This window comes from Hippopotamus amphibius, chromosome 5, assembly GCF_030028045.1.
Source record: "Hippopotamus amphibius kiboko isolate mHipAmp2 chromosome 5, mHipAmp2.hap2, whole genome shotgun sequence".
Classification (NCBI taxonomy): domain Eukaryota; kingdom Metazoa; phylum Chordata; class Mammalia; order Artiodactyla; family Hippopotamidae; genus Hippopotamus; species Hippopotamus amphibius.
Window position 1 is genome coordinate 155,378,443 of NC_080190.1, and position 20,512 is coordinate 155,398,954.

The window sequence follows — 20,512 nt, forward strand, 5'->3', positions numbered from 1 at the left end:
AGGGAGAAGGAAAGAATCTGTGGCACAGTTTGAAGGGAGACAAGTTTAGGAGACTAGTAAGATCTTAAATAAATGATGAGGGTGGCTGGGTTTGAGACAGTTTTTGAGATGGAGTGGACAACAGTAGCTACTTGATTAGACACGGAGAGAAAGGGTGGGAAAAGGATGGAGAATGAATTCTAGATTCCTGCAAGAGAACTGCATCCCCTCTTTTACAACATATTGTAGGAAGGGTAGGAATAGGTTTGGAGTGAGATGAGATTTCTGGTTTTGATACATGGAGACTGAGTTGCTATAAGAATATACACATGAGCACATGCCTTCAAGTTGGGTCTAGAAACTTGGAGTTTGAAAAAAAAGGTTTGGCCATGCACTGAAAGACAAAGATTTTAAATGCACATATGTGGTAATTACAAGGGTGCCTGTGAATGAGACTGAAGCTGAGCAGGACCCTGTGGGACCTTCCCAAGGATAGACAACCCCCCCTGCCCCCCACCCCACCCCCTGCTTCTTGTTTATAGAAAAGCTTTAGCCTCCTAGGCCTTTCCCTAGTTCCAAAGAGCAAACTTAATCAGAGAGGTGAGACAATACAGAAACGAAGGAAAACCGTCAAGCAAGGCAAAACAATAATAGTTGGACCATAAAACAAAGTCAAGGACCCTTAGTTCCTCCTCAAGGACTACAGATAATATCCTGAGCCAGCGGCCCCCAACCTTTTTTTGGCACCAGGGACCGTTTTTGTGGAAGACAATTTTTTCAAGGACCGGGGGGTGGGGATGGGGTGGGGGGAATGGTTTCGGGATGATTCAAGCGCATTACATCTGTCGTGCTCTTTATTTCTATTATTATTACATCAGCTCCACCTCAGATCATCAGGCATTAAATCCCAGGGGCTGAGGACACCTGTCCTGAGCCATATCCTTAAGTTGTTTTGCAAACACTAAAACCCCCACCAGGTGGAAGAAGTTAACTGCTGACCATCAGCACACAGACCCCAGACCACTTGGAACAAGAAGGTTGACTCCTGAAATACTACCCGGTAACCCCCACCATCCAATCAGAAGAGTTGTGCATGAGCTTATCACACATCCTATGACTCTCCTCCTCACACTGTCTCCCTGAAAGCCATCAAGGGGTTAGGTCTTTTGAGCATGGGCTTCCTGTTCTCATCGCTTAGCCCCATGTTGGGCACCTAACCTGGCATCAGTAGATTGGTTTTGTTGTATGTCGGGCAAGCAGACCCAAGTTTGGTTTGGTAACAAGATCACCCAGCGACAGTGATTTACAACTAAACACTGGACTAAAGATGAAACCTTGCCAAACATTTGAGGTGGAATTCTTGAAAGAAATATCTCCCTGAGGAAAGAACTGCACATGGTAGGAGAAATAGATTAGTGTCTTAGAGGCCACATTACCTTGTATTTACTTAAAGTCATTTCACATAAGGAAGTTCTGATTCACAGCAAGATTTATTTCATTCTATAGGAAAGAGAGTAGTTTCGATTTTAACATCGCATCCTTTATTAATTAAACTTAGGCTTTGCTTATAGAACAGTCAGGATTTTCCCCACTAGATGGTGGTAGTGTTTCATGTTTCACAGAGTAGCCTGCTTTGCCGTTTCTTTCTCCATTGCCTGAGAAGAGAAGAAATATCTATTAAATATTTCCTGAGTCAAGTACTCAACTGTGTACACTGTATACATTATCTTCTGCAATCCTTGTAATCCTGTAAGTCAGATCACAGCATTCCTACGTTCAAAAGCTGCCAATGGAGTTCGATCACTTTCAGAATAAATTCTGACTGCTTAAAGAAAAATACACAGTGTAAAAGTAGTGAATTTCAGTTTTATTTAGGATCTTAATGAGGACTAGAGCCTAGGAGACAACCACGCAGCTCTGAGGAGGTAGGGGAGGAGCCAGTTTATACATGGTTTTTGGCTGGGAAATATGTGTAGTCAACCACACATCTTGCTAAAAGATGACTGCTGATCACAAAGAACAGATATCCCAAGTTAATGAGTTTAGTGCTTTTCTGTGTACGGGCAGGTGCAATAATCTAGGGTCATTGAAATTCTTCCTGAGATATGCATCTAACTATCTAAGGGCCTCCTCACCCAAAGCATGGAATGCCTCATCTTATTTTTCATTCTGAATTCCTTTCAAGGTGCACTCGCAGTGGTCAGTGGCAGTGGCTTATGATTTTACCCTTATAGAGCTGGGTGGTGAGCAATGCTCTTTGTCTTAACGATCTTAATTTTTCTGTGTCCACAGCCTCAAAGTCCTTATCAAGGCCCATAAGACCTCATACAATCTCCATCCCCTCCCCACCTCCATCACGCAGGTGCCCCTGCTATTCCCTGAATTTACAGGAGGCACAGCTGCCTCAGGACTCCTTTGTTTTTTTTTTGTTTGTTTTTTATTTATTTATTGTCTGCATTGGGTCTTCATTGCTGTACACGGGCTTTCTCTAGTTGCAGCGAGCAGGGGCTACTCTTCATTGTGGTGCACAGGCTCCTCATTGTGGCGGCTTCTCTTGTTGTGGAGCACAGGCTCTAGGCGTGTTAGCTTCAGTAGCTGTGGCACGAAGGCTCAATAGTTGTGGCTCACAGGCTCTAGAGCACAGGCTCAGTAGTTGTGGCACATGGGCTTAGTTGCTCCATGGCATGTGGGATCTTCCCAGAGCAGGGATCAAATCTGTGTCCCCTGCATTGGCAGGCAGATTCTTAACCACTGTGCCACCTAGGAAGTCCCAGGACTCCTTTGTTTTTAAATCAACCTTATTGAGATATAATTTAAGTAAAATAAATTGCACCCATTTAAAGTGTACAATTTAAGGATTTAACAAATTTACACACTGGTGAAACCACCACCATGAGCAAAACGCAGAACATTCTCAGTACCCCCGAAAGTTTCCTTATGACCATTGGAAAAAGGAGAGGGAATATTTATTAAATATGAACTTCTATTTACTTGGGGTTTGCTTTACTCTTCTTTTTCTAGGTTCTTATCGTTGATTTTAGGCCATTCTTCTTTTCTAATATAAACACTTAAAACTGTACTTTTTTTCTCAAAGCTCTGCTTTAGCTGTATTGCACACATTTTAAAAAGTTATCTTTCATTATCAAACAGTTTGAAATATTTTCTAATTTTCTTTGTGATTACTTCTTGGACCCATGAATTGTTTAGGAGTAGATTGTATTTCTAGATATTTGTGGTTTCCTAGATATTTATTAATTTTTAACTTAATGTCATGGTATGGCCTTTACATGGAGAACACACTCGATATGATTTCACTCATTTCAATTTTATTGAGACTTGTTTTATGTCTTAGGACCTTGTCTTTCCTAGTGAAATTGCCATTTTTTAATTTGTTTTTTTCCCCACCTTTTTTTATTCTTTCCTTCCTTTTCTGCCCTCCTGTAGATTACTTGAATTTTTAAAAAAGATTGTCATTATAATTTATCCATTGATCTTTTAGCCCTTTCTCTTTGCAATTTTTTAGTAATTATCATAGGGATTAAAATATACATCCTTGAAAAGGGAACCCCCCTACACTGTGGGTGGGAATGTAAATTGGTGCAGCCACTATGGAGAACAGTATGGAGGTTCCTTAAAAACTAAAAATAGACTTACCATATGATCCAGCAATGCCACTCGTGGGCATATACCTGGAAAAGACAAAAGCTCTAATTGGAAAAGATACATTCCCTCAATGTTCATAGCAGCATTATTTACAATTGTCAAGACATGGAAGTAACCTGTGTCCATCAACAGATGAATGAATAAAGAAGATTATATATATATAATGAAATATTACTCAGCAATAAAAAAAGTTCACAAATGAACTTATTTACAAAACAGAAACAGACTCACAGCCATAGAAAACAAACATTGTTACCAAAGGGGAAAGGGGAGGAGGGATAAATTAGGAGTTTGGGATTAGCAGATACAAACTACTGTATATATCCAGAGAAAACTCTAATGCGGAAAGATACATGCACCCTAAATGTTCATAGTAGCACTATTTACAATAGCCAAGACATGGAAGCAACCACAGGTACACACACACACACACACACACACACACACACACACACACACACACACACACAGAGGGATATTACTCAGCCATGAAAAGGGGTGAAATAATGCCATTTGCAGCAACATGGGTGGACCCAGAGATTATCATACTAAGTGAAGTAAGTCAGACAGAGAAAGACAAATATCATATGATATTACTTATATGTGGAATCTAAAATGTGATACAAGGAATTCCCTGGTGGTCCACTGGTTAGGATTCTGTATTCTCACTGCTGAGGGCCTGGGTTCGATCCCTGATTGGGGAACTAAGATCCCACAAGCTGCACAGTGAAGCCAAAAAAAAAAAAAAAAGGTACAAATGAATTTATTTACAAGACAGAAACAGACTCACAGACATAGAATACAAACTTATGGTTACCAAAGGGGAAGGGGGGGAGGGACAAATTAGGAGTTTGGGATTAGCAGATACAAACTATTGACACTATACACAAAATAAACAACAAGGTCCTACTGTATAGCACAGGGAACTATATTCAATATCTTGTAATAAACTATAATGGAAAAGAATAGGAAAAAGAATATATATGTATATGTATAACTGAATCACTTTGCTGTACACCAGAAACTAACACAACATTGTAAATTTACTATACTTCAACAACAAAAAAAGACAAAGAAAAATAGTGGCCAACTCACAAGGTTATTTTGCGGAATACTTGTTTAACACATGTATAACCCTTTGAGCATGGCCAGCCACAGAGAAAGAGCTCAATAAATATAACTTATTCCACTAAAATATTCTCAATCCCATCTAACACAATGTCCCCTTTAAAAATAATAGTATGTAATGCTTACTTTATTTTCTCGTCCTTGAATTCATAGAGAACATAAGCTTTCTAGATGCTTTATTTAAAAAAAAAATCAATACGATGCCCTTATACTGGAATATAGGGAAGAAAAAAAGAAAAGAAAAAATCACGTATAACAAAATCATGTGTATTTTAATATTTAAATGACGAAGGCTGTCTCAGATGTTTATAACTAATGAATAATTTTAGAATAACAGAATTAACGTAATATTTAACTGAATATTGTCATCACTTCTTTTTTATAATTGGTATTTTACAATTTGGCTTAATATATTCCTATGCGAATACACACATAGGCATGCAATATCTAACAAATGCACTGATAAAGGTGTGCTGTTCTCATGGTACCACACAAATGGTGGGTGAAACAATTTTATACAATAATGAATCTTTTTTGGTAAAGTTCTGAACAGAACAAAGTACAAATTTTTCTTGATGTACACAATAATTGAATCTATGGACAATTCAAGATTATATTTTAAAAATTTAAAAATATCTTGTGTTTCTATATAAAACCAAATTAGGTTAAAGCATTGTTAACTGCAAACAGGTTTTTCATATACTTGCAGATCCCACAGGACATAAAGACATTCAGGATTTAAGACAATTCAATTCTTCTTTGTGAGGTATTGTCTCAAGAAAATGAGAATACCTAGTATCTCTAGTCCATGCTCACTAAAAGCCAGGAACTCTCCCCATAAAGAGATTAACTACACCCTCCTTCCCACCCCCACCCAGATTTCCCAAAAGCCTTCTTGAATGTGGCCCTTTGCCTGCGGGAGACCTACTATCATTTAATGTCATTGCAAAATAAACCACTAGGTGGCAGCATATACCAAAGATTAAGTATTTCTGACAACTTTATAGCATTAAAAACTTCTTGGAAGTAAGCCAGAAAGAGAAAAACAAATACCGTATGCTAACTCATATATATGGGATCTAAAAAAATGGTACTGATGAACCCAGTGACAGGGAAAGAATAAAGATGCAGATGTAGAGAACAGACTTGAGGACATGGGGTGGGGGGGGCGAAGGGGAAGCTCGGACAAAGTGAGAGAGTAGCACTGACATATACACACTACCAAATGTAAAATAGATAGCTAGTGGGAAGTTGCTGCATAACAGAGGGAGATCAACTCGATGATGGATGATGCCTTAGAGGGCCAGGACAGGGAGGATGGGAGGGAGTCACGGGAGGGAGGGGATATAGGGATACATGTATAAATACAGCTGATTCACTTTGTGGTACAGCAAAAAACTGGCACAACAGTGTAAAGCAATTACATTCCAATAAAGAGCTTAAAAAAAAGAACTTCTTGGAAGTGAGCAGGGCTGAGACTGGAGGACCTCAAATTTATTTGTAGTGTTTTATTTCTATCACTACAAAAAGGTGACAAAAATATTGAAAATGGGTGTGAATGATGAACACATGAATATTTAATTTTTCTCTATCTTTACATTTAATTTTTAAAGACAAGTTCCCTTCTTAAATGATCAACAGAACTATCTGGACAGGATTTTGCTAAACCATCAATCTGCTTCCATTCACAGAAAGAGAATAAAAATTGTAGTAGCTGGAGATTCCAGACTTCCATTAATGGTTAAGAATAATGTACGTCTTCAAATACTATGAGAATGTGCAGACAGGAACAACACACCACTTTGGCAAGTGCAAGGGGATAGCACAGAGAAGGTGAGGCTTGAGTTGTCTTTAAGATCAGGTGCGAATCACACAGGTATATAAGAAGAGGCACTAACAATAACAATAGTTCACAGGTTATTAAGCTTTGTAGTCGACAGCATTATTTCACGGGTTTTAATCAAGTTCATCTTCTCACTTCGCTGCTCACCCTTTTCCAGAACTATTCAAAGCATGGTCTGCCAGCTGGTATCCGTTCCCTGTACTGAGAGACCCTGAGACATACAGATATTGAGAGAAATCACTTGGAAATGTTTACAGCAATTTGACAATTTTCTGTCCGTTGACCACAACAATAAAAAAATTGGGGCTCTGCTTTGTATGTTTTTTGTTTCGTTTTTACTGTATTTTACCGAAGTGTCAGTCTTCAGCGGATTGAAAACACACATGCCTGTGCACACACACATGCCTGTGCACGCACACATGCACGCACATCTGATCCTTATCTATCAAAAGTTTGAGAAGCACTGGCCTCAGAGCACCAACACAGCCAGAAGGCACGAAGCAGGTGAGTAGGGAGAGCTGGAGGAGAAGGCTCACATCCAAGAGTTTCTACCTAGGACAAATGGGCTCATTCAGTTTTATTTAATCCTCCCAACAACCCAATGGGATTGGTGGTATGATCGTGACTTTACAAAGGAGGGAAAAAATACAGGAAAGACAATGAACTTGCCCCAACAGAGCCAGGAGTCAAACCAAGTTCTGCTAGAATTTTCAGCCCTTCGAGGCGTTTCTTACATTCATCACCATGTCATCCCCCTTCTCTCATCTGGCAATACCTATAGATCACATTTTATTCTGGGACCACTTGCTCCAGAGCTCAGAGTCCTAGCGTGGGCACTCACATGTCCTGAAGAGTCAGTTCACTAACATTTCCCTAAGTCAGGAAAAAGCATCTGTCTTCTAACCCAGTGGGGCATGGTGTGCCTCATGTTTCAAAACTAAGGTTAAAACAATAACACACCAGTTTTCCATTTCCTTTTCACATCTACACACACACACACACACACACACACACAAAACCTCATCAAGCACAAAAATTAAATTCTGCCCTCTCTCTCTCACTGGAGTAGTGGTATCAGGTATATTATTGACTTGATTTTTTTCCCCTTATGTTAAGGTGCTTTTTTTAATCATAAAGTTTTATGGTAAAAGTTTTTTTTATCATGAACTTTTTATCAGAAACTATTAAACAAGAATGTATTTAACAAGAAAACTGTTTTCTCGTTTACTTTTCAGATAAAGAAAGCTGCCTGAATCCAAAAGAAAACATGACTAGATTTAAAGGGAGAAAAGTCAGAAGACAATCCTAGTAGTGATAGATTCACAATATGTAGCTAGAGCTTTTGGATAAAACTAAATGTTGCTTGAACAATGGATAATTAGGAATAGGTAGAAAATTATTTTTCATTTTGCACTTTCAAAAAGCTTAAAACCATTAAATCAAAGAGAGATTTCGTGGGGCCAGGTCTGTACTTCTCTTTTCTTCATTTTGAAGGCCTATTAATAATCAAAAATTAGAGATAACTTGAGAAAAAGTGTTTTGTCTAGCATCAAAAACTCATAAGGCAAAGTATCTGCCAAGAATTTCTTCTTTAAAAGCAGTAATGATATTAAGGAGAATAGCTATTGAACACATAGCACGTACTTGGAAACCTTACATAATGTTATGTCATTTAAGCCACACAACATCCCTATAAAGTAGGAATTATTCCTGTTTTATCGATAGGAAATTGAGGCCCAGAGAAGTTAAGTAAGTAGCATAAGTTTGCAAAGTTGGTAAATGACAGAATCAGGATAGAAACTGCATGTTTGACGGGGAAGTCCAGGCAAACTTGATATTCTGACTGTGGAATAAAAACATGACCAACTGCAAGCTGTTAATCTAATTAACTCTGGGGCCTCTACTTCTGTTCAATGATTTCGATACTTTACACAGAATGAGGCTCAAGTTGCCCCATCTCTTCGGGCCTGCTTCCTGAGTTAAATGAGGACAACACTCATTTTGTAATTTGGTGCAATTAAAGAAGGTAACAACCACCTGAAGCATCTCTCATGCAGCAGATTGGCAAGTGATAGCCACAATTATTTTTATTTTGTAAAGGAAGAAACGGGATTAAGCACGTTTAGTTAGGAAATTATAGGCGTGGAGCTGGATCCCAGGTCTGTCTGATTCCCAGGCCAGCGTTCTTTATTGATTACACCATAAGGTAAGCAAGCTGTCTTTGGTGAGGAGGGTGCTTTAATTTCTTAAAGCCCTGCAAGGACATGTACAGCCTTCATTGTTCACTATTCAGCTGAATTATTATTTTCACTCTCTGGCAATGTGGGACTTGGACAGTATAATAAAAATGCCTCCACACTTGTCTAGTAACCTCCCCGGCTGTCCCCAGGATCCCACATTAGAAGCTCTGCGGGTAAAGGAAGCGGCGCTCAAGGAACTCGACCTCAATCAGAGCAATTAGTTCAGAACCGCCCCCGCGCCCAGATGTTGATATTTTACTCTCTCGGCCCCGCCCCCCGACCACGCGGGGCTCCAGCCACGCCCCCAAGCGGGAGTTTCTGGGGCCGACTCGCCGAGCGCCTCAGCCTACCCACAAGGGATTCCCCCTCCAGCCAATCGCGTCTGAGCTACGGGACGGCCCCTAACAAAGATGGCGCGGGAGGCCTCAGTGAGGGCAGACTGATTTAACACCCGAACCCGCGGCGGACAGCGAAGACAGAGGGAGCGGCGCGGCCCCGACCATGGAAGAGGGCAGCAGCGCCGGCAGCGGTGGCAGCGACGGCAGCACCAGCGGCAGTGGCGGGGCGCAGCAGAGGGAGCTGGAGCGCATGGCTGAGGTCCTGGTCACCGGCGAGCAGCTACGGTAAGATGAGGGGCAGCGCCGGGGGTTCGCGGTGGCACTGCCAGCCCGTGTCCGCAGCAGTCCCGCGCGCACGCGCGCCGTGGCTCGCGACTCGAGACTCGTGGCTCGCGACTCGCGCGGGGCTCCGGGACGCCTGCGGACGCGTGGACCGGCCGCGCCGCGCCTCGGCTGAGCTGCCGCCGCCCGGCGCCCCGCGGACTCGGCACTGGCGCGGGGCTCCAGAGGCGGACGCGGGCGGGCGCCCGGTGCGCGCTGCGCGCTGCGCCCTCGCCCCGCTGCTGCAGCCCTGCGCCCCGCAGGCGCATTGCCGCCGACCGCGCGCGCCCGGTCTGCCCGGGCACCCGGGCGCTGCCAGGCCTCCCGGCTGACAGCCCGCTCCGCGTCGCCCAGAGAGCGAGGGGTGCGGGTGAAGGACCCCCAGCCGGCCTGGACCCTGGCCCCTTGGCTCCTAGGTGAAAGGAGCCAGCCCAGCGATCACCTTCACTTAAGGCTTTCCTTTTGGCTTGCAAGTCGTGCTTCGCTTCCCTGAGCCTCAGTGTTTTTATCTGTAAAATGGGGCTGATCGCGGCAACTCCCTTGAAAGGTTGTGGTGGGGGTTAAACTGAGAACATTAATGAAACATCGTACCTATCATTTAATTGGCACAAGACTCCTCAGTCATCAGCTGGGTCCGCAAGGGGGCGTGGAGGCACCTTGTCCCGCTGCCCTGCTGCTGTGCCAACCCCCCCAGCGCGCACAGTTTGGGCAGCAGGGTCCATGGGCCCTGGGCTGCTGCAAGAATTGGGACTTGACGTGTATCACCGCGCGCAGAACAGGTAGTGACACCTAGATTCAGACACTGCCCCCACCCCCCCTGCTGCTGTGCCAACCCCCCCAGCGCTCACAGTTTGGGCAGCAGGGTCCATGGGCCCTGGGCTGCTGCAAGAATTGGGACTTGACGTGTATCACCGCGCGCAGAACAGGCAGTGACCCCTAGATTCAGACACTGCCCCCACCCCCCGTCCCCTTGTTTATCATTCTCATCCCATCCTGGTCCTTCTTGGATTCTTGTTTGAGAATTGTACTTACGGTCTGACCAGTTCCGCAGCTGCCCGGCTTGTGGTCATAAATCAGTTTGCCGGGGGAAAAGCTCCTTGGATTTACAGTGTTTGAGCCACAACTTGTATCCCGGCCCCTGTCCCATCGGAGAGGGACCTCTTCCTTCTAGTTCTTAGCCCGAATCTCCAGACTTATTTTGGTTTCTAAAATGCTGTGTTTCAGGACCTGAAGGAGAGAGACTCTTGTAAAGATCCCTAAAGGTTTGGTAACCACCCTGCTTGCTGCCCTTAGATTGAGGAAGTAAATATTGGAGGGCAGAGTTAATTGAGGTTAATGTTACAAAAGGCAAATTGCACATTTCTATTCCTTGATGATTTTTTAATGTATAGTCAAAATTAAAGGGCTTCTTTTCCATCAAGAGACTTTCTAACTGAAAAAAAATCAAAAGCTTTTCTGTTTCAATTTGAAACACTTCAATAATTTATCTGCTCCTCAGTTGGGTACATTTCACTTCCTTTAAAATAATAAATTGCATGGTACCTCTGTCTGGAAAGCACTTTCTTCTTGGAGATGCTTAAATGCACCTTACTTGGGGAGGTCCCCAGAGCACTTCCCCTCTTCCCAGGCACCCCTCTGCACTGCTGCAAGTTTGAGGGCCAGGCTTAGTGTATTGGTAAGAAGATAGAGGGCTGTCTTTCATCCAGGTTAGATAGACCTGGGTTTGAATTTCTGCTCAGACACTTTGTTGCCAAGAGTCAACATTAAGTTGATTTGAGGAGGACTTTAAAGTGGAGTGAATCTGGGTTTGCTACTTACTAGTGTGGGACCTTGGACAAGTTACTTAACTAAGAATGATGGGTAATAATGGAGCCTACCTCCTAGTGTTGTGGTGAGGGTTAATTAGATGAGTTAGTGCTGAGAACAGTGCCTGGGATATAGTATGCACCATGTCAGCCTTAGGTATTATCGTTCCGTGACTTCAGGCAAGTTAATTCCCCTCTCTGAGCTTCTGTTTCCTCATCTGTAAAAAGGCAATGAAGATAAGCACTTCATAGGGTTGTTGTGAGAGTTTTCTCTGGGCTTCAAGAATTAAAGAGCATTCAACCAGTGGATGTTGGAATTAGCCAGTGTTATTGGTCTCTGTGTATCACCACATGTGACTTCCAGCTGAGCAAGATCTAGCAGAAAGGATTGGTTGGTGGTTAATAACACAGGGTACAGAACTTCTCTGGCAGGAATTTTGTGAGGATTAAGTGAGGAGATGCTACATGTAAAGGCTTAGTAAATGTTCATTATTTAATTTTACTTTGGAAAACTGTCATCTTTGCTTTTTAAAAATCTCTGCCATCTTTGTGCAGTGCTGAGTACAGAGTACACAGCAGTTACTCAACTATTTAAATGACTAGTGTATGTAATTAAATATAGTGTTGTAAATACAGATAATGTGATATTCAGAATTTAGGGGTTTAAGTGGCTGTGCATGCCACTGGCTTCTTGGTTATTGGAAGAACCTGTCATAAAGGAGCAGGGATAGAGCCCTCCTTCTGTCACTGTCACAACACGTTTTCACGTCCCTAACTGCGCTCTTACAGGCTGATTGTGGGGACTGTGTGATGTCCAGGCCTCCTGCCTCTAATTGCTTGACACATACACAATTCCTCTCTGCTTTTTCTTTCCTTTCCGCTGCTTTCTGGGTCATCAAAGATGAGGTAAATGAAGGTGATAAGGAAAGGGCACACCAGGATTGGGATTTGAAATACAAAATGTGGCTTCCAGGTCTGGCTCTGTGAATTTTATTTATTTAATATCTACTTATGGATGTATATACGGATATTGTATATATGGGTGTATGTATTTATTTTTAATTACGTTTGCTTGGGCAAGTCTGTTAGCCACTTTGGGCCTCAGTGACCATGCTTGCAGAATGGGAATAATAATATCCTCCCATGTAAGATCTCTGGTGTTGGATCATATGGGGTATAACATGGCAAGGAACTTTGTAAACTAAATCAATACATCAAAAATAGTGGTTGCTATGATTATTATAAGCTCCAGATGTGAAGCTGGGGACTGGCTCCACAATCCTGACACTTTGGTAATGGCAGCTGGTTGCATAAGGATATGAAATTTGAGTAACATTTAAGAACATCTCCTGCTTTCTTTTCCAGCCTGACTGCAGGATCCTTTTCCTAATCTCTTTGTGCTTTCCCTGTCATAAAAGATTTTAGTTCCTTGCCCAATGTATTTGCATGTTTTTGCATCTTTAAACTGCATTTGGGGCACAGTGGTTAAGAATCCGCCTGCCAGTGCAGGGGACACGGGTTCAAGTGCTGGTCTGGGAAGATCCCACATGCCATGGAGCAACTAAGGACATGTACCACAACTGCTGAGCCTGTGCTTTGGAGCCCATGAGCCACAACTATTGAGCCCACATGCCGCAACTACTGAAGTCTGCACACCTAGAGCCCATGCTCCACAACAAGAGAAGCCCCTGCAATAAGAAGCCCGCGCACCACAAGGAGGAGTAGACCCCACTCACCGCAGCTAGAGAAAGCCCTTGTGCAACAATGAAGACCCAACTCAACCAATAAGTTAAAAAAACAAAAACAAAAAAACCTGCATTTGGATACCACTTCACATCCCCAGGATGGCTATAATCAAAAAGACAGATAATAACAAGTGTTGGCAAGGATGTGGGGGAATTGGAACCATTATCCACTGCTGGTGGAAAGGTAAAATGATGCAGCCACTTTGGAAATCATTCTGGCATTTCCTCAAAGACTAAACATAGAATTACCATGTGACCCAGCATTTACTCCTAGGTACATATTCAAGAGAAATGAAAACATATATCTGTATAAAAATCTGTCCCCAAATTTTCACAGCAGCATTTTTCATAATAGCCAGAACCAGAAACAACTCAAATTGTCCATCAACTGATGAATGGGTAAATAATGTGTGGTATATCCATACAAAGGAGTGTTATTCAGCAGTGAAAAGGAATAGAGTACTGATATATGCTACAACATGCGTGAACCTTGAGAACATGGTACTAAGTGAAAGAAGGTAGACACAAAAGGACAAATGTTAGGAGGTTGGCCAAAAAGTTCGTTCAGGTTTTTCCATAAGATGTTACAGAATAACCCAAATGAACTTTGTGGTCAACCCAATATGACTCCATTTATGTGAAATGTCTAGAACAAGCGAAACTATGGAGACACAAAGTGGTTGCCAGCGGCAGTGGGGAGGGGGAATGGAGGGTGATTGCTGATGGGTATAGAGTTTCTTTGGGAATGATGAAAATATTCTAAACTTGATTGTGGTGATAATATCATAACTCTGTGGATATGCTTAAAAATCATTGAATTATATACATTAAATGGGTGAATTATGTGGTGTGTGAGTTATATCTCAATAAAACTATTACAAAAATGCATTTGGATGACACATTAGAGTGATGAAAGACAAAATATTAAAGATTTTAAAATAAACTTTTTGCATTCTTTTTGGATTGGCCCAAGAATGCAATGATATTTATCATTAACTGGATAACACATTACTACTACATCAGATGGGACTGATACTTTACGTATATCTTTTTATACTCTTATTCTTGATACAATGCAGAGAAAATATGCCATAGTCCAGAAAATTGTCTCAGAATGTTCCTAATTTGAGGATAATTAACCATCTATGAATCATTCATATTAGCGAGGTTTCATACTGTGACTTTTTTAAATCATTATTTATTTTTGTTTTATGCATAGATCTTTTACCTTGAAATCGTCCATGTAGTAATAACTATGACATCCTAAGTACTACATCGGAGATCCACTTTATGTTTCTTCTATAGATTAATCTCAGAGATACTTAGCAAGAAAGTGGTTTGTAATAGAGCATTTAAATAAAGAAGGCCAAAGAATATCACTGTTCTCTTTGTGGTAACGGTAGGCATGATAATAATACTTACATGGCATTTATCATCTGCCAGACTCTTCCAAGTGCTTATATATAGTATTAGAAATATATATGTTAATATATATTATCAAAAGAATATATATATGCCTTTAAGCTTTATAGCTATTCTGTGTAGAAGATATACTTGTTATCCTCATTTTACAGATGGGAAAACTGAGGAGCAGATCATGTAAGCTAATTGGCCATAGAGTATTCAGCCAGAAAATGTTAAGAGCTGAGAGTTCTTGCTCTTAAGCAAAATGCTAGACTACAATTAACGGTATCTCCCTTGAGTAGTTTAGAGGGTTAAGAAGTGTCATGGTAAGACCAGTGTAAAACAGAACCATGTATATAAGGCTGTCATATTTCTGGTGTGATAACTTTCGCAAACAAGCAAGTAGACAAATGCTTTTTCCCTTCTGTTGGGAAAAAGCTAATTAATTTCTGGAAGTGTTCGTGTTTTGACAAGATAGAATGGTCACTTTCTGCATTAACTTTTAAACCGGGTCTTCCTTGCCATGTGGTTTTGAAAACTTAATTTGAACTCCCCTCATTCTGAATTTGTAATCGTTTTAATGGGAAGATAAATTATAGTTCACTGTTTTGCCAGCTGTGAGGATGGAAGGGGGTGGGGAGGAGAATTAAGAATGTAATGAGGAATGCTTAATTAAGAGAGAAAACGCTTCAAGCTTTTCAGTTATGCTCATCTACCTAGACTAAATATGCTAATTACAGCAGTCTCATCCAGTCATTAAAGCTGGGTCCGTAAGAGCAATTTACTAGGCAATAAGTTTTAGCTAAGTTGTAGGAAATTGTAGTACTTTACTATTGTTTGATGTATTTGCTGTTTTGCTACAACAGACTGTCTTTCCAGACTCTTACAGCCTTGCCGTTGCCTTTTTCATAGAAACCTGTTAAATCAACATCGAGTTGCTTTTCTGAACTTGCTTTGCCGATGTTAATGCAGTATGCAGATAAAAGGTGAAAATCAGCTCGTGGAACCAAAGGCCAATCTATAATAAAGTAAATATGAGATACGGAATTTAGAGATACAGAATAGAACAAGGAGAAATACAGTTGACCCTTGAACAATGTGGGGGTTAGGGCATCCACCCTCCAAACAGTTGAAAATCTGAGTATGACTTTACAGTCAGACTTTCTCTGTATTCCTGGTTTCCCATCCACAGATTCAACCAATCATGACTTGTGTAGTACTGTAGTATTTATATTGAAAAAAAATCCAAATATAAGTAGACCTGAACAGTTCAAACTCCAGTTGTTCAAGGGCCAACTGTAGTTTGTTTTATTGCACTTTTAAATATATATATATTTATTTATTTGGCTGTACCCGGTCTTAGTCGCAGCACATGGGATCTTCATTGCGGCGTGCAGGATCTAGTTCCCTGACCAGGGATTAGAACCTGGCCCCCTGCATTGGGTTCGTGGGGTCTTAAGCCACTGGACCACCAGGAAAGTCCCTGTTTTCTTGCACTTGAACTTAAGGAATTTCAAGTTTGGCTTAAAGCAGCGGTCCCCAACCTTTTTGGCACCAGGGACCAGTTTCGTGGAAGACAGTTTTTTTGGGGGGGGGGAGTGAGGGTGGGGGTGTGGTTCAGGCAGTAATGCGAGTGATGGGGAGCAGCAGATGAAGCTTTGCTTGCTCACCCTCCTGCCACTCACTTCCTGATGTGCGGCCGGGTTCCTAACAGGCTGAGGGCTGGTACCAGTTTGCGGCCCAGGGGTTGGGGACCCCGGCTTAGAGAATGTCTTAGGGGGTAGCCCCTACTAGTGTCTATTAATGTGGAAGCTTAGCTCTACTACACATTGTAACCAAAGGAAATGGCAGGAAGGCTACTGCCCAGATGCTACTACTGAAATGTGGGGATCCAGGCAGAAGGAATATGCTTTTATTCTTCTAAACAGCAGAGAGGATATCCTGGCTTCAGGAAATTACCGCCTGTCCAGATAAAAAAGGGAGAACTTTAGGAAATGGAGAGCCACTGTATCTGGAGTCCGCGCAGACAAACCTCTTGTAGGGTGTTGAACTAACTGACTTTTCCCACGTACAGACCCTGTTCCTATGAACATCTTTTCTGCTTCACACACTGGCTGTGCGGGCAGCAGGCGCAGTCCTAGCACGTAGCAAACCCAGTAAAGACTCCTTTCTTCCCTGGAATGACAGCCTGGGAAAGTACTTTGTCACCTGCAAAAACCATCATGCAAGCGGAAGACACTTAGTAAGCGCTCGATAAATGATTCTGGAATTATTTTACACCCTTACGCACTTATTGTTTCGCAGACCTGTTTTCGAAATGACTGCAGTGTTAATTGTTTATGAATAATGTGTTCGTGATTACTTTTCTAAAAGGCCATTGCTGATGTTTAGGTTCTGGCTTCTGTCAGCTTTGGAATCAGTAAACCGGAAAATAAGTTGTTAATAAATACACCTCAAGAGAATGAGAGGTGACAGATGATTGTTCTCTCCTATAATTTCTAGTATTTATTTGGATCAGGAACTCACCTACCTTTATTAGGTGGCGGCTCTTAAATGAGTGGTGTCTAAAAGTTTTGTGATTAGGAAAAGACAAAGGAAATCGTCATCAACCCTCTTTCTACATCGTAAGTCATAGTAAGTCATCACACTTTTCTCTGTTCCTAATTATCTACCAAGGAGAGATGGTTCGCAGATCTGGGATCCTTGTCCCAGTATTATCAGCTTCAACCACACTTGGAAGCTTATGTCAGTGACTGTTTCTCTGGATTATTAGATGCTGGGGCAACACCAGTGGAGACAGAGTTGGGGCAGAGAGCTTAGCGGATCAGACAGCCTGCTTGTAAACAGCTGTTCCCCATGGCAGTGCCAGCAGGGGCAACAGGAGCTGTTTTCATCAGGGCTGGGATGCTTCCATGCTGAAAGAGTTTAGAGAGAGCAGGAATTTACTCGGGTCCACACAGAGAGTCACTTTTCTGCAGCTTTGCAAATATTTTTAAGGTTGAATAGGAGTGACAAACTGGAGAAAGAAAACACACCTGAAAGTGGGGGACAAGATATCCTTTCAGGACTTCTCTGGTGGTCCCGTGGGGTAAGACTTCATGCTCCCAGTGCAGGGGCCTGGGTTCAGTCGCCCCTCAGGGAACTAGATCCCACATGCCACAACTAAGAGTTTGCAGGCCACAACTAAAAAGATCCTGCATGCTACAGCTAAGACCCGGTGCAAACAAAATAGATAAATTAATTAAAAAAAAAAAAGATATCCTTTTGTCTGTGCAGTTTTTGGATAACAGCTGTTGCTAGGGTGTGGCAAGAGGGGACAAATGCCAGGGCCTCCAGCTGGGGGAAGCCCATGGCAGCTACAGAGGAGGTAGTTAGCAGCTAGTGTCATCAGAGAAAGGTGCAAATCTTTCCACTCGGAACCTTTAGCTGCTTCTCGTGGTTTTGTTACTGTTGGTGGTGTGTGTTTGTTATTTGTTTTCATCCCCATGACATGTCTCCCTACAATACTTGTACCTACAGATTTCTGATTCTGATATTTACCCAGAGGTTCCTTTCATCAAGGTAAGCTGTGGCCCAGCACCCATGTAGGTCTTGGCCTTATTTTGATCACCCAGCTCTGTGAAGCTGTCCTTTGGGTGGTGAAACTGTTACAGCTCCAGAGAACTGAATCTTGTGCTTTGTGGCAGATCAGGTAGGCTTCAGAAGGACCAGTCCTAGCACAGAATGCTCAGTAGCTTCTCTGATCACGACTTAAAGCGTGAGAAACAAATGAAGATCAGGATGAACATTCTTTCATTAAGAGAGAAAGCCTCATTTCATGCTATCCTATTTTCGTTACAGTTAAGTTAGTCCCTGTGCTTTTATTATGTGTGAAGTTGGCCATTTTCTAACAAGTTGTAAAATTCTGGAGGAACACACCATGAGTGGTGTGTCCATAAAAAAAAGAAAAGAAAAGAAAAAAAAGGAAGGAGGATTGGGACGGGGGTAGTGAGAGATATATATAATGAGGTGCTGGTTGAAGAACAACCAGTGTATAAATGTGCAAATTTACAAAAAGGCTATATTAAGAAAGAGTTGTTTTTTCCATCTTAAAAAAGGATTTAGCACATTTTCTGTTGAGGATCCTGGGTTAGTGTTCTATTTAAACTGCAATTCTCTTTATAAGGTTTGCACGCTATTTTCAGGCATGTATATTGAGTCTAGTAAAGCATGAACTTCTTGCATTATAGACCTACTGCTTTGTTTCCCAATGGAGGAAAGGAGAATGGGGTAAACCTGGATCCTATTTTCATTGAATATCTTTGTAAAAGTTCTATTTACCTTTGCTCTTTAACATTTCCATAAATGAAAGTGACTTTCACAGAATGTATTTGCTGCAAAAAGCAGGGCTTTATTCCCTGTGGTGATATATGACTGTGTTTTACATTGAGATGCCAAGTACCTCTTATATCATCTTTAGTTAAGCTATAATAAAGTTGATAAAATGAGACTTTACCAAAGTTCCTACTTGTACTATTTTCTTCTTAAAAACAGACAACAAAAATCAGTTTAGAGATGCGGTTTTAGGGCAGTTATCTGATGCATAACCATGATTCATTTTCCTTCACATTTGTATAGATTTGCTTTATTAATGACTCCTTGATAGACTCTGATAGTCAAACCTAACAGTGGGTATAACCTGTCTTCATGAGAGAGGACGAAAAGACCTTAGTTGCTATGATAAAGTATACTTATCCTGCTACCATACTTACAAGAGCCGAAAGTTATCACAGAGTATTTAAGGACATTCAAGTATAAGGAACAAGAGTGAACTAAAGCTTTTTCTTCCAACATTTTGTTATGAAACGTTTCAAACATACAGAAAAGTGTAAAGAATTCAACAGTGAACAGCCCTATCTCTACCACTTAGATTCCACAATTAACATTCCGCCGTGCTTGCTTTATCACATAACTATCTTTATATCTGTCCTTCTGTCCAGCCATCAGTTCATCTTATTTTTTCAGGCATTTCAGAGTAAGTTGCAGACAAGAATATACTTTTCCTAAAACCTTCAATGTGAAATTTACTAGCTTGTGCTGTTCGTTTATGGTTTTTTTTTTTTTTAATTTGAAAAAGAAGAGGACATAATTGATTAATTCTTTTTGTATTGAAGTATAGTTGATTTATAATATGTTAGTTTTAGGTGTACAGCAAAGTGATTCAGTTGTATATATATATACACATATATATTTTTTTCAGATTCTTTTCCATTATAGGTTATTATAAGATATTGAATATAATAACCTATAATTATTCCCTGTGCTATACAATAGGTCCTTATTTATTTTATATATAGTAGTGTGTATCTATGTCTATTTCTGTTTTGTAAATAAGTTCACTTGTATCATTTTTTTAGATTCCTCATATAAGTGATATCATATGATATTTGTCTTTCTCTGACTAATTGCACTTTGATATTCTCTAGGACTATCCATGTTGCTACAAGTTTCTTTCTTTTTTTTCTAAGAGTTAAAACTTGTACAATGAAATGCACCATTTGATGAGTATTGGCTAAGACATACATCTGTGAAACCCAAACCCCTATCCAGATATCTTTGAATGCTTTCGGCTGTAAGAAACAGAAAATCGACTCAAGCAATGTATTGACCCCCGTAACTGGAAATCCAGGAGATGTGTATAATTGATACCATGTGCATACGTGATTATGTTTCTTCTGAAATAATACTGTATCCTTAGAATTATGCTACTCTATTACAGAATTGTCATCTATGGAGTCCTTACCCCCTTTTCCATTCCAGGACTCAGCAGAAGTGTTGCAAAGCTGAAGGAAAGTTTGGATCTGACTTCTTGAAGCCCAGAGCTGTTTCAACAGCAGCATGAAGGGCTCTGCTGCCCTGACACATCCATGCAGGATCCCTCTCACTGTCTCATCACTGGTTCTGTAAATAATTTCCAGATGCCATCTAGATGCCAGTGGGTTAGGTGCTGGGGACCAGAGGAGGACCTTCGTTTTCCAGACTTCCCTCTGTCATCACTTGTATCTCT

General features: G+C 41.3%; 1 protein-coding gene and 1 long non-coding RNA gene across 2 annotated transcripts in view; one reads left to right on the plus strand and one right to left on the minus strand.

The window, feature by feature from the left end:
* Window positions 1-1,526: 1,526 nt before the first annotated feature.
* LOC130853003 (uncharacterized) lies at window positions 1,527-10,704 on the minus strand. Its single transcript, XR_009053630.1, has 3 exons — window positions 10,545-10,704; window positions 3,634-3,668; window positions 1,527-1,634 (listed from the first exon to the last, which is right to left on the minus strand). It is a non-coding gene; the product is annotated as an uncharacterized LOC130853003 (long non-coding RNA).
* The window catches only part of DEPTOR (DEP domain containing MTOR interacting protein), a 128,953-nt gene continuing 117,618 nt past the window's right edge, over window positions 9,178-20,512 (plus strand). The window contains exon 1 of the mRNA XM_057734078.1: window positions 9,178-9,476. Within this exon, the coding sequence (XP_057590061.1) occupies window positions 9,355-9,476 (122 nt within the window). The 5' untranslated portion in view covers window positions 9,178-9,354. The remainder of the gene's footprint in view (window positions 9,477-20,512) is intronic.